Here is a 12,563-nt window from a genome sequence, read left to right as displayed (position 1 = left end):
GGCCTTCTGCAATTGCTGAAACGTGATGTAATTTGTGGCATTAACAAGGACTCTGAGGAATAAAAACAGAGGCTTCGATCCATCCAGCATCGATAATGGCTTCTCAAGCAGATGAACATAATGCCACTTACACATAAAATAGTGGAGAAATCCCCCATCTTGCAATCTATTTAAATACACAGATTAATGAATCCAGATCTTTCTTGTTCTTCTCCCTTTTGTATGGCTTTGAAGAAATTAAAAAGTTCATAATTAAGGTTAACTAAAAGTTCAGTTATAATCCATGAAAGCCCTCTTTGAGTCAAACTTAGATCACATGCTTGTATAACATATTTCAGCACGAACAAAATGTCACTCAGGCAAAGCCTACACTTGAAGGTAGGGGTGTGATTCCCAGCTCGCATAGCTATACTCCCACTAGCTCGATGGCTGTAGTCACAGTAACATGGGCAGTGGTTAGCAGCGGCACTGGCTAGTTACCATGAGTACAAACCCACTTGGACACTGTGGGTACGTAATCAGGGCAGCTGGATCATGATACCATTCCCCAGGTTACTGTGGCTACAATACTCTTTCGAGCTAATGTGAGTCTCTCTCTGCAATCTAGGAATCACACCGCTAGCTGAAGGGGGCAAGTAGACAGCAGTGGTTTTAGTGCATACTCCCATTCAAGAACATCAGAGTTATAAATAAAACACAATACCCCTGCTCTTGCCAGAACAAAAGAGTCAGAAACCTAATAAATGCACAACTAAGGATGCACATTCTCCAAAACAAACTTAACTCTGCAATGCTAGCCAGCCGGTCATCCTTTTTTCTGTCTTTGTACGTAGAGTATCAGAAACATGCACCACAGAAGATGGGGTTTACAATTTTTCATACACACACCTCTCTCATGCTGAATATGCTGAATGTGCCTCTTAGGGCATGGCTATACTTGCAGATGTAGAGCGCTTTGAGTTAAACCAGCCTTCGTAGAGCGCAGTAGGGAAAACGCTGCAGTCTGTCCACACTGACAGCTGACAGTGCACTGGCGTGGCCACATTAGCAGCTCTTGCAACGGCCACAGAGAGCAATGCATTGTGGTAGCTATCCCAGCATGCAAGTGGCTGCAACGTGCGTTTCAAATGTGGGGGTGGGGTGGAGTGTGACAGGGAGTGTGTTGTGTGTATGTGGGGGGAGAGAGAATGGGTTTTGGGGGGGCTGAGAGCATGTCAGCATGTAGGTTCAGGCAGCAACAGGACCCCGACCCCCCCCCCCCCCCCCCCCGCCTCTCTCTCTCTCTCTCACACACAGCATTCCACAGTAATGGTTGCTTTGTCTCGGAGCAGATAAGCAGCCGGCTGTCAAATGGAGCTTTCAAAGGGCATATCCAAAACAATGACAAGAGTGGCCACTTGACTTAAGGGGATTATGGGACATTTCCGGACGCTGATGAGAGTGCAATAATGCAACACCTCGTTCACACTGACGCTGGGGCACATCAAACGTTATTTCTACTCGCTGAGGTGGAGTACCAAGAGCGCTCTAACCATGGAGTCAGAGCGCTCTACGTGCCGTGCCAGTGTGGACAGGTAGTGAGCTAGTTCACCCGGGGCTCCTTTAACACGCTGTAACTTGGAAGTGTGGCCAAGCTCTTAGTCCTGACTCCATCTTTTCCTCTTTACAGGTCAGTGATTTATTTCTATGATCTAGCCCCCACAACCAATCTAAGACAGGCTTGTCTGGGATTAAAAAGCCTCCTACAGCTCTGAAATGGTGCTGAAATCCCAGCGAGCCACAGGGCTGTGGAGGTGTCAAAGATTGCTGCGATGAATCCCCTAAGGCTCAAGGTGGGGCAGTGAGCCCTGACAAGGCCTAAGGGGAGGGTCAGAGGTAGTGCTAGTTAACCATTCTGCGGCTCAGGGAGCAAAGCCTCCTAAGGATTACTGGAAGTTGTCCCTTCCTGTGGCTCTCCGTTCAGCAAGTCCACAGGAAGGCATTTCAGAAGGTTCTGACTGGACCGAACTGTCCCTCTCTGGCAGCAAAGCCATCTCCAGGGGAGAGGGATTTGGAGGGAGACAATGTTTACTTTTAAAAGCGAGCCTTCATTTGCCTAAAAATATAGCCTCACTCAGGGAGGAAAACAGACACCAGAAACCCTGTTAATCATCAGCTACAGGAAAATAATTCCTGGAAGTCAAAGGAACCTAGGGAGCGGGGAGTGAATCTGAGCCTGGAGTGCCCTCTAGGGGTGAGATATGTGTTACCAAAATAATCTAGGAGGTAAACAATAGGACCAAATTAAAAACTCCTATGTGTGAAATTATGATGAGGCTTAATTTAGCCTGAGGTTACACATGTAAGATAATATCTGGTTTGCCTCTGGTTTGAGACATCCTTCACATGATTTTGTTTCTCTATTCCATAAGAGGCTAAAACACCTGTAGACTATGCAGAAGAACAGCACACAATCTAGCCTGGGAATTTGTGGAAGGTGTTTCCCCAAAAGACCAAGGACCCATTGTGGAATTATACTCTATCTAGACTGTAAATTCTTTGGGGTAGGGACTGTATTTTTGTGTTTCTACAGAACCTACGACAATGGGTCCTGGTCCATGATGGCACCACTTCAATCCAAAAAATAAGATACATAACAATAACAATACACGAAAAGTAGAGAAGAGCCAACCTTTGGCAAGAAAATCTCCACCCATGAAAACTGCTAATACAGGTAAATCTGGGGTGTAAATACAGAAATAAAGCCAACCACCTTGCTTGCAAAAGGTTTTTGGTGTCTTAAGCCTTTCACTTTGATACTCAGAAATCTTATGCAGCCCTTGAATAGGCAGAAATTTTCTGAGACAGTTTAGTATCGGTTTCTTAAAGAAATCTGGCAAGGATCTGAACTGAACGAGCACTCATGGACCCAAAGTCAATGATTAGAGCTTAAAAGAACTCTGATTCACATGAAATTTCAGCTTCACCCTGATGGGTTTCAAAGAAATCCAAATGCTAATGTAAAATACAAGAAAGGGTGTGAAACCGTATGAGCTGAAATGAATGCAAAAAATTTTGGGTTGAGAGTTTACACACCATGGAGATGGGCACAGCGTAAGAACTTGAATAGACTAGAAAGTGATGAATTTCACACAGGTGAAAAAGAAAACCAGAAAAAGGAGTTTATTTTTCATTTATATATTCACTCATACAATCAAATATGATTTTGCTGGTTTCACACTCCTTACGTGTCTGTTTCCTTATTCTTTTTTGTACTAATGTAGCACCTTGGGGCCCCAATCAAGAACCAGGACCCCATTGTACTAGGTGCAATACAAATGTGTAATAAAGACAGCTCCTTCTCCTAGCTTGTGCCCACGTTTACAGGCAGGAACATTTGTGGAAGCAGCAAAGTTTCACCGAATAGCAACAGGAAGCACATTTTGTACTTGTAAATATATCTGCATCAGAGTCTCAATAGTAAGAATTACACTCAGCCAATCAGGGAACAGAAACATGCCAGATGACTTGCGTGCAATCAGAATGAACCAGTTCAAATATGGGATAACAATTACTGGCAGTGAGCTGCCTGTGGATGATCTACAGACCAAGAATTATTCAGACGTTATCTGGTGAATGGTTTCTAACCACCAATCACTATGAGAACATTGCAAACTGCTTGCAGACAAATCACAAGCAGGAAGACAGCTCAAATGTACTGACTACATTATTTGGTCAAAAAATAAATTAGAAATTTTCCTGTTGCATTTTTAAAGTAAAATGGAATTCCTGAAAAGTTACATTGGCGACATATGCAAAGCAACACCCACCCTTGAAACACACCACACAGAGCTCAATGTCCGAAGCAGCAGAGTGAAAGGAGCTGGACACCCACTCAGTTTGTGCAACAGATTATACACAGTACGTAGTGCTTGGAAAGAGTACATGCACAAAGCATCATCCAGCTGGATGGTGCTCAATATCTGGACCTGTCCCCACCCACTTCCTATCCAGCTATCCTCCCCCAAAGCTGGCCCATGAGTGCTACCACATAGTGTCAACGGCCTGATAACTAGGCCACTTGTTTGGTGTGATTGTGATGTAAATGGTCTTGTCCACACACCTTCTCAAGACAACAAACAACTGAGTTCCGAATGTTTTTGTCAGCTTGACATTAAACTAGAGGGCATGGCTGGGAATGGTGACAGGGTAGGATGGGATTAAGGCCAGGCAGAAAGAACACACAGATCTTCAGTCGTCTCTGCATCAGATACCAGAAGTGGCTGGCTCAAAATACAGCAGCTTCATCAGAGCCAGCAGCAGGTGCTCCCATTATTTAATGTACAATCAACAGAATCAGACCTGAGAAATACACAGACTTACACAGCAGCAAGAGTGAAGCTCAGCATACCTCACCATCTCTCGCCACGCCACTGCTGACCAGCATATGACGTGACAGAAATTATGATGAGACAACAGAAAGCCAAGAAACAGCAACAGCTACAAGAGAAGCAGCAGCAGCCTGGGGCATATGCTGCTGCTGCTCTGCTTTCTGAATAAGACAGATACTTACTCTGCCACAGGGTAGGTTCTCCTCTAACCCCTACTCATCAGCACCCTCCCACTACTCCTCCCTATCACTCTCACTCATCAGATCCTTTGTTATTTCCACTTATATTTCCAGATGAAATGATACATAGGACAACTCCTCTGTCCTCCTAAACTCAGCAACAGCACAGACCACCTGCCTGCCAGCCTCTGGCCTCTCACAAGTGCCTGCCTGATTTCTTCCTCCTTCCAGTTAGGCTTGGCAAATTAGATCTAAATTAGTGGGTGGCAAGACATGCCATGTCTCTCTACAAAGGAATTCGCTGACATAAGAAACATTCCCAGGAACCTCAACAAAGGGGAAATGTAAAGCCTTTTGAATTTCTAGGAGTGCACCAACAAAGGGTTCGGCGCCCACATGCAGAAGAGGGGTGACCCTGAGGAGATGTCAGCTGGGATCCACTCGGTGGAATGAAGGAATGTGGCTGCATTTTGTTGGTTAAAAAGGCACTGTGGCTGGGATGTCTAGGGCCTTGTCTGCATGGGCAAGATCTTTTGTTATAACCTAAGGTGTGAATCACTGTAGTTATACCAGGATCAACTCCTATGTGGGCAGTCTTATTCCAGTTTACAGTGACCTCCTTTACGTTTAATTTATGTCACTTGTGAAGGGATTCAACTATACCAAAAAAAAAAAAAAAAAAAAAAAAAGCCACTCTTATACTGGAATAGGAGTGTCCCACAGTGGGTTATAGTGGTCTAACTTGTAGAAATTTCCCTTGTAGACAGGGTTCCTGCCTGCGCTGAACACCTTTAAATGTAGCATGTTCCAGCACACTGCATTGTAATTTGGGCCAGTGGAGATGCATTTACCAAACCATGCAAGCACATGGGCACAACCAGCAATGCTCTCTTGCATTGACAATCATGGCCTGCTCTGTATGCAATAGACCTTTGTTTAAGGACTGGCGGGGCTGGTGTTGCATGGAAAGAATTAGAGCATAGCACCGAAGGAAGCCTCATCAGCAAATGTTTTAACTTTCAGAACATACAGGCTCCCTCTGGCATTTGTTCCAACATTGCAGCCATGAATTAGAAGAGGGTCAGAGGCCGGAAATGTTCTCTGAAGTTGACAGGAACAGGACTACCTGTGCAATACAGCTACTAGAAACTCTCCTTTTTGGCTGTTGATTTTGGATGTAGCTGTTGAGGGGCAGCTTTCTAATTAAGAAAACAATCATCATTCAGGGCACCTGCTCCAAACTGGATCATCATAACCAGCATGATAAAAGCGAGGTATTAGACACAACTCGGGCAGTCTCCACTCTTGGATGCGAGCACTACATTTAGAGAAAGCAATCTTGGTGCAATTTTGCCTAGTAGGTAGAACTCTGCATGGATAAAAAATTTGTATCTGCATCCAATCCACGATCTGCAAACATGGTCCAAGGATGCAGACATCCACAGATTTCCAGGGCTCTATTAGTAGGAAATTAATGAGGTTGTGCTGATGTCACAGTCCTGACTGGGACTCTAGTGCTGAACATTCATACTGTCACTGTACAAGCTAGAGTAATGGGATTCTTCACCTAGGGCCTGCTCGTCCTCCCATTAAAATCAATGGGAGCTTTGCCACTGACTTCAGGAAGAGCTGGATCGGACTCCTATACTCTTGCCTGACCAAATAATATAAATGTTTTTTTCTCAAATATTTTATTTTTGATTAATGAAAGAAGCAGGATGGACAACCTTGGGGACTGGAGGTCCTCTCTTTATCTACAGATCAGGTACAGTACATCTAGGTGCTTTCCACACAGTCTCCCCCCCATCCCCAATACATCTCACCCGTGAGCTAGCAGATCCGTCCTATATGGGTTACGTATTTCAGTCTCCATGACTCCTCCTGCCTTGGGCATCTCTGAGACTACCAGCAAGGAGGCTAATTGTATCAGTCACTTTTGTGACGTGGGCACCTGCCTAGGAGGAACTGAGCAGTGACCCATCAATTTAGTTCATAATGGCCATCAAGCTGTAGTCAAATGGTAAAAGCACTTAGTTACTAACCAGTTGGGAGCAGATTTGAGCCAGAGATGAAAAGCTCCATGGCCAATCCTCTTAGCCATCCAGTTTCCTTACTTATCCACCTGGAATGGTGACAGAGGAACACATGGGTGACTCAAGGGATCGGTATGACCCCACCATGTCTAGACACTGGTTCAAATCCAGTCCATGCCAGAAATGACCTGTTTGGTGGCCTAGGGAATGAGTCAGTGATCTGAGTCCAGTTTCTTCAGTGCTTGTCCTGCAGAAGCTACCCAAAGGGAACAGCTTCCATCCTCTACCAAACCAGGCTCAATCTGAAGCAGCAAAGACACAAATAGGCTCCAGGTATCCCACTACCAATATCCTGAGATTTCAAGAAGAGTGATTGCTACCTTCAACCACAGGCTGATTTTGTTAACATAAGCTCTGAATAGCTGCAGGCTTCTTATTCTGGTATCAAAGTAGCAAGCCATTGGGCTCTATTAACGATGTCCTTAGCCTATGGAGAAAGCCATTACCATAGCAGAAAAAAAGGAAAATACTCCAACTACTTCCACTTGGGGTTTCCTTGTGACTAGCCAAGGTGAAATAGATTCGCTATTAAAGTCTGCCCTAGTGTGGGGCTGGGAGAAACACAGTTTATCACCCAACAGCATGGGCCAGGAAGCAAAGTTCGCCTACAACAGTCTCATAACTCCTTTCTGCCTCCTCTCCACCCTCCACCCCCCCACACACCTCCCCAAGGAAGCGTGAGGTGGTCGGTCTGGGCAACTCATCACCTATAGACAGACTCTCATACAGTACAGGGCACATCTGTAGCAATTCAGTGCATGGAAGAGCAGTTTAAACGCCTCCTTTCCAAGGTCTTACCTCTGTCTCAGGCCGAGGAATGAAGACTGGGGGTCTCATCTTGAGGGTCAGTTCCCGGAAATCCCACTCACCAAGGATGTACTGCACAGGCATCCTGCAACAGGACGGGGTGGGTTACGCATCACATTAGGAGTAGGCTCCCCTGTTACAGACAAGCCCTCAATCACCTTCTTATCAACCTCCAAGCCATGGGCATTGTCATTGCCAGCACCTTCGCTTCAGGGGATGGAGGGCAATGCCTGGCACTGCTAAAGATCCTTGGATGTGGAACTGAAGGGGTCTAACAAGATGATCCATGAGCACATGGGCAGTGAGGAGATAATACATGAAGCCCAGCATCCACTGCTGACACACAATGCCTCTTCTAGAATCCCCTACATACTCCCCTGTCATGCATCGCAGAGGTAACCCTCACTGCAGGACACAAGCATGTTCCATAACCACCGGTCACATGGATAATTGGGAGGATGTATGTCTGCAGTAGCCAAAGGGTTAAGTTTTTTTCCATATCTCCTCTAGGCTCACTCCAGATGCCTTCCTGGAGGTCTCAGTTTTCTCAATGATTCAAGTCCCTAAGCATTTCCTCTCCTCACAGACTGCCCCATCATCTCCAATTCCAGGTGACTTGCAGACACCAGGCCCAATTCACCCTGTACTGAGAGATCCTGTGGGGAGGGAGGGAGGGGAATACTGGGTTTTGCCAACTCTACAACAGCCAGGGAGACCCCAACATCAGGAAAATTCCCCAGAGGCTGGATCTGCCATCTCTGGGGTGGAACGTGACAACTATTTAACACTGCACGGCAACACTGCACAACAGTTGAGGTCAGGGAGCTGAGAAGAGGACCATAGCCAGTGGAAACTGACAGGGGAGTGGCAGCACAAGGCACTACTGGTAGTTTCTCTAATGGACTCAGAGCCAACATCCAACTGGGCCTGGCCTCTTTTGTAAAGTTTCACCCCATGCATCCTCCTTGTTCTAATGGCAAACTCCTATTACCGCCGCTCCCTGGTCATCCAACAACAACACGGCGCTAGCATCTGCTCTAGCATGTTGAGCGTGAACACAACCCCCCTCGCTCTGTTTGTTTCCTCCATGCTACTTGCTTCCCACTAGAAGGAAGAGATGCTGGATGATTTTAAAAGGGGACGCTCCTACCTTTGTAGCCGCTTCATACTCAGCTGCTGAATCTGCTGCCGCTGCTCCAATGTGAGCGGGGTGGAGAGGCTGCCAGCACCCAATCTGTGAAACTGAAGAGGAAATCACTTTAATACCTGCCCAACTGTGCAGCTTGCTCACCTCTTTCTCCTGTCCCCGAACATTCACCAATAAATAACACCCCAGACTCTTTGAGATCCCAAATCGTTAGCAGAATCTACATAGAGACTTAGAAGTCACTGATTCAAACAGTTCCTCTGCATTTACCTGCTAAGTTCTGGGGTTCAGGAGAGTGGGCCAAATTCAAGGCCACACAGCCACAGGTCCGGGCACAATCTGGGTGCCTGTTTCCCAGTATAGAAATCATTAGAGGAGGGCAAAATACTTTACAAAAATTAATGAATTTAGCCTCACCCCCATCCCTGTATGAGACAGGAAAGTGTCAGTCTCCCCATTTCATAGCTACGGAAACAGAGGCACAGAGAGATTAAACAATCTAGTCAAGATCACCAAGTTTGCTGATGAATCAGGAGTGCTCTGACCACACAATCATAATTCCTTCTGCACCACTTAACTGTCTTTGCTCCCAGGACGTAGGAAACGATATACTCGCTGGATTCCTGTGCTTCAGGGATCCCATTCGCCTCAAACACACCTCGCCAGTAGCTGACCAGCTCAATGGCTGTCACTTTAGCACTGAAATTCTCCCTCCGAAGCAGGAGGTGGGGGTTTAGGACACAGCATTTGGCAGGACTCCCTCCTTCTCCTTCACAGAGATTCTGGAGGCCCAACAGCATCCGGCGCAACGGGCTGGTGAGGAGCCTCATCTCATCAGAGGCCACTTATGGTTTCCAAGCTGCCAAGCGTGTCCTTCCTTCCCGGGCCACCTTCACCAGACCTAGTCAATCTCAAGCCTCGGCAGGCCAGCGGCATGGTCTCCTCACCACCTGACACTCCCACATCATGGCTGCTAAATGCCCACCAGACACTCTGCTGCTGCGGGAGTCTTCTCATGCCCACGGGCGTTGTGAAAGGCATCCTGCGGGCATCTCCTCACAGCAAGGCACCAGCTCAGGGCACCATTCCTCTGCTGAGAGAGAGAGGGAGAGAGAGGGAGCGCGTGCACATGTGGCTTATGGGCTAGTGAGTCAAAGGGAATCCACCCACCAGAGAGCAGGGTGCTTTCCCCACTCCCAGCCAGAAAGGCACTCATGGTGCACAGGAAAACACAAACAATCATTCATGCTATCACAAAATGCATCTATGTTTAAAGGATTGAGATTAAACAGCAGGGAACTAGTAGGGGCAGGACACTGGGAATGGGGAGCAGGAAACAGGGCTTTTCGCCTCTCAGTCACCAGCTCTGTTTCGCCTTGGACAGTAGCAACTGAGAGTTACAGTCCAAAGGGTGACTCCCATGTGAAATGAGTCCATGGTCTCAGCCCCCTACCCTGTGGGCAAACATCCACACACCAAACCACTGCCATAACTGGCTCAAAGTGCTCCCCACCCTCTTGCTGGCATTACAGAAGAGGCAGCGAATAGATGCAGAGTCCAGACTCCCCTGTCACTCCTGTAGGTGGTCGCTGCTGGGTTGAGGCACGTTGCTGGTGGTCTGTGGGGACCATGGCATGCTGTTGCTTGTGCTGTGGATAAACAGACTCCTGGCTCCGGCACCTCTCCTTAGTATCAAAACTTGCTTACAAGGTGTAAAATGATTCCACAAACACAATGACTCATGAAATCTAACTGGGAGCACATTAGTCTCTCTCCCGGAGAGCGCTGCCTCTGGAGTCCATATCATAGTAATGCTGCTCAGCTTTGCAGGCCTGTCCCTCTAAGGATGGGCCAGTCAACACATTTGGTTGAGGAGAAGCCAGTACACAGCTATGGTTAAACAGCCATCACTTCTTGGTCTTGGACCTTTTGTCCCACAATGCACCTGAGATGGCTGCATTGGACAGCGTGTCCTGCTGCCTCGGTTGTATTCTCCCCAATGCACCATCTCTGTATCCCGCCACCCTTGTTCTATTTCCAGTCTGTCCCAAATTCTTCATCTTAATGTGAGCTCATGATACTTGGAGTGAAAGAGTGAGAGCCTCGCAAATTCACTGCCAGTCACCCTTCAAAACACTCTCATCAGCTGCATTGGAGAGTGAGCAGTAGTTGGGCTCTGGTCTCCATGTGAAGAGGTTGGGCATGGGAAAGGAGAGAGGACAGACAGGTGGGGAAGAGGGGATAGAAGGTAGATTGGCTCATGAAGGATAGGAATGGGGGGGGGGGGGAGAGAAACACGCTAAAGTGGAGAAAGGCCAGGTCAGGACAGGAAAATCTGCCAGAGGGAAGCCCTGGACATCTTGGGGAGAGAACAGCTGCATCCATGCAAGGAATGAAGAGAAATAAACAGGAAGACCATATCCATGTCATATCCCCCCTCCGTGCAGCATTTGCATCCCCAGCGCGGCAACAGACCTGGGGGGAACTGACTAGAAGCAGGAAGAACCAGACAGACTCCATGGATTTTATCCCGCTGTGCTGAGGAAAACGCAAAACAAACAAACAAACAAACAACAACCCCAGAAACAACCAGCCAGAGGGGGGAGGGGAGTTATTTGGGGTTTCCCTCCTGTTCCGGAGCCTAGGTGCTGGGACAGAAAAGCCACCAGGTTATTTACAACATACCAGCGACCCAGACTCCTGGCAGCCGCTGCTGCCTTTTCCCCTGTGCGGGACCCGAGCCCGCCCAGCGGGTTTGAGTCCGGGACTCCCCGGGAAAAGCCGGTGCCTGCAGCGCGCGCCGCAGCGGCACGTTCTATCGACTAGCACTCAGGGCACTTCCTGCTGGGGCTGCAGGCAACGCAACCCAGGGTGCAACCGCGACCTCCGTGCACAGTTCCCCTCGCTGCACTGTTCCGCACCCAGCAGGACTCCAGGGAGAGCGGCGGCGGGTGGGGGGAGAAAAGGAAGAGCTCAGGGCGGCTGCAGCAGCTCGAACAGTCCCACCCCGTAGCGGGGAGGAGGCCGCTTCTCCACCAACCCCGGCGGCCCCGCCCTTGCGCCCTGGAAAAATGGTCCCAGTGCAGAGGTGGATGATAAGGGAGCGTCCCCGAACAGTGCCGCTTGCACTAGAGTGACTGCCAGGTCCCGGCTGGGGTATTTTCAGGAGTTCAGAACAGATATTCCTCAGTTTCATTAAACCCCATTATGCAATTAACAGTGCCCTTCCTTGGAAGACTCAGGCAGCCAACTTTGAAGACTGGACCCCGTGCCTCATGATCCAGACATAGGATCTAATGGGATCTGTTCTACTTAGACTGGAAGACCTTTGGGGGCAGGGACTGTCCTTTGGTGGTTACACGTGTGCACAATTCCAATCCTCAGCCGTCCATGAAATCTCCAGTGGCAGTCACAATGCAAACAACCAACATAATTCAGGGGACTGGTTTCAGCCAAAAGAAGAACAGGAGTACTTGTGGCACCTTAGAGACTAACAAATTTATTAGAGCATAAGCTTTCGTGGACTACAGCCCACTTCTTCGGATGCATATAGAATGGAACATATATTGAGGAGATATATATACACACATACAGAGAGCATAAACAGGTGGGAGTTGTCTTACCAACTCTGAGAGGCCAATTAATTAAGAGAAAAAAAACTTTTGAAGTGATAATCAAGCTAGCCCAGTACAGACAGTTTGATAAAAAGTGTGAGAATACTTACAAGGGGAGATAGATTCAATGTTTGTAATGGCTCAGCCATTCCCAGTCCTTATTCAAGTGGTTTCAGCCACTAACACAAGGGTCTCTTCTCTGTGGAACCTGGAAAGTTTCTCTCTCTCACCAACAGAAGTTAGTCCAATAAAAGGTTTAATTTTTTTTATTAAAGCTAATGTTAAAATTATCAAATACACAGGTTAAGCAAAGAGTGACTATACATCTGAATGTAATGCTTGAATTGTCCAAA

General features: G+C 47.5%; 1 protein-coding gene across 2 annotated transcripts in view; it reads right to left on the bottom strand.

Annotated features, from left to right (window-relative positions):
- The window catches only part of HEMK1 (HemK methyltransferase family member 1), a 61,263-nt gene extending 49,766 nt beyond the window's left edge, over positions 1 to 11,497 (bottom strand). Inside the window, exons 1-4 of one of the 2 annotated variants that reach the window (XM_054036075.1) lie at positions 11,282 to 11,497; positions 9,175 to 9,689; positions 8,600 to 8,691; positions 7,441 to 7,534 (exon numbers count right to left, since the gene is read on the bottom strand). In XM_054036075.1, coding sequence (XP_053892050.1) covers positions 7,441 to 7,534; positions 8,600 to 8,691; positions 9,175 to 9,426 — 438 coding nt within the window. In that variant the 5' untranslated portion in view covers positions 9,427 to 9,689; positions 11,282 to 11,497. The remainder of the gene's footprint in view (positions 1 to 7,440; positions 7,535 to 8,599; positions 8,692 to 9,174; positions 9,690 to 11,281) is intronic. The other variant, XM_054036076.1, reaches the window with a different exon arrangement.
- Positions 11,498 to 12,563: the final 1,066 nt, after the last annotated feature.

The sequence above is a fragment of the Malaclemys terrapin genome, chromosome 7, assembly GCF_027887155.1.
Source record: "Malaclemys terrapin pileata isolate rMalTer1 chromosome 7, rMalTer1.hap1, whole genome shotgun sequence".
In the NCBI taxonomy this organism is placed as follows: domain Eukaryota; kingdom Metazoa; phylum Chordata; order Testudines; family Emydidae; genus Malaclemys; species Malaclemys terrapin.
Note: the sequence above shows the minus strand (reverse complement) of the source record. Positions and strands in the feature narration are given on the sequence as shown.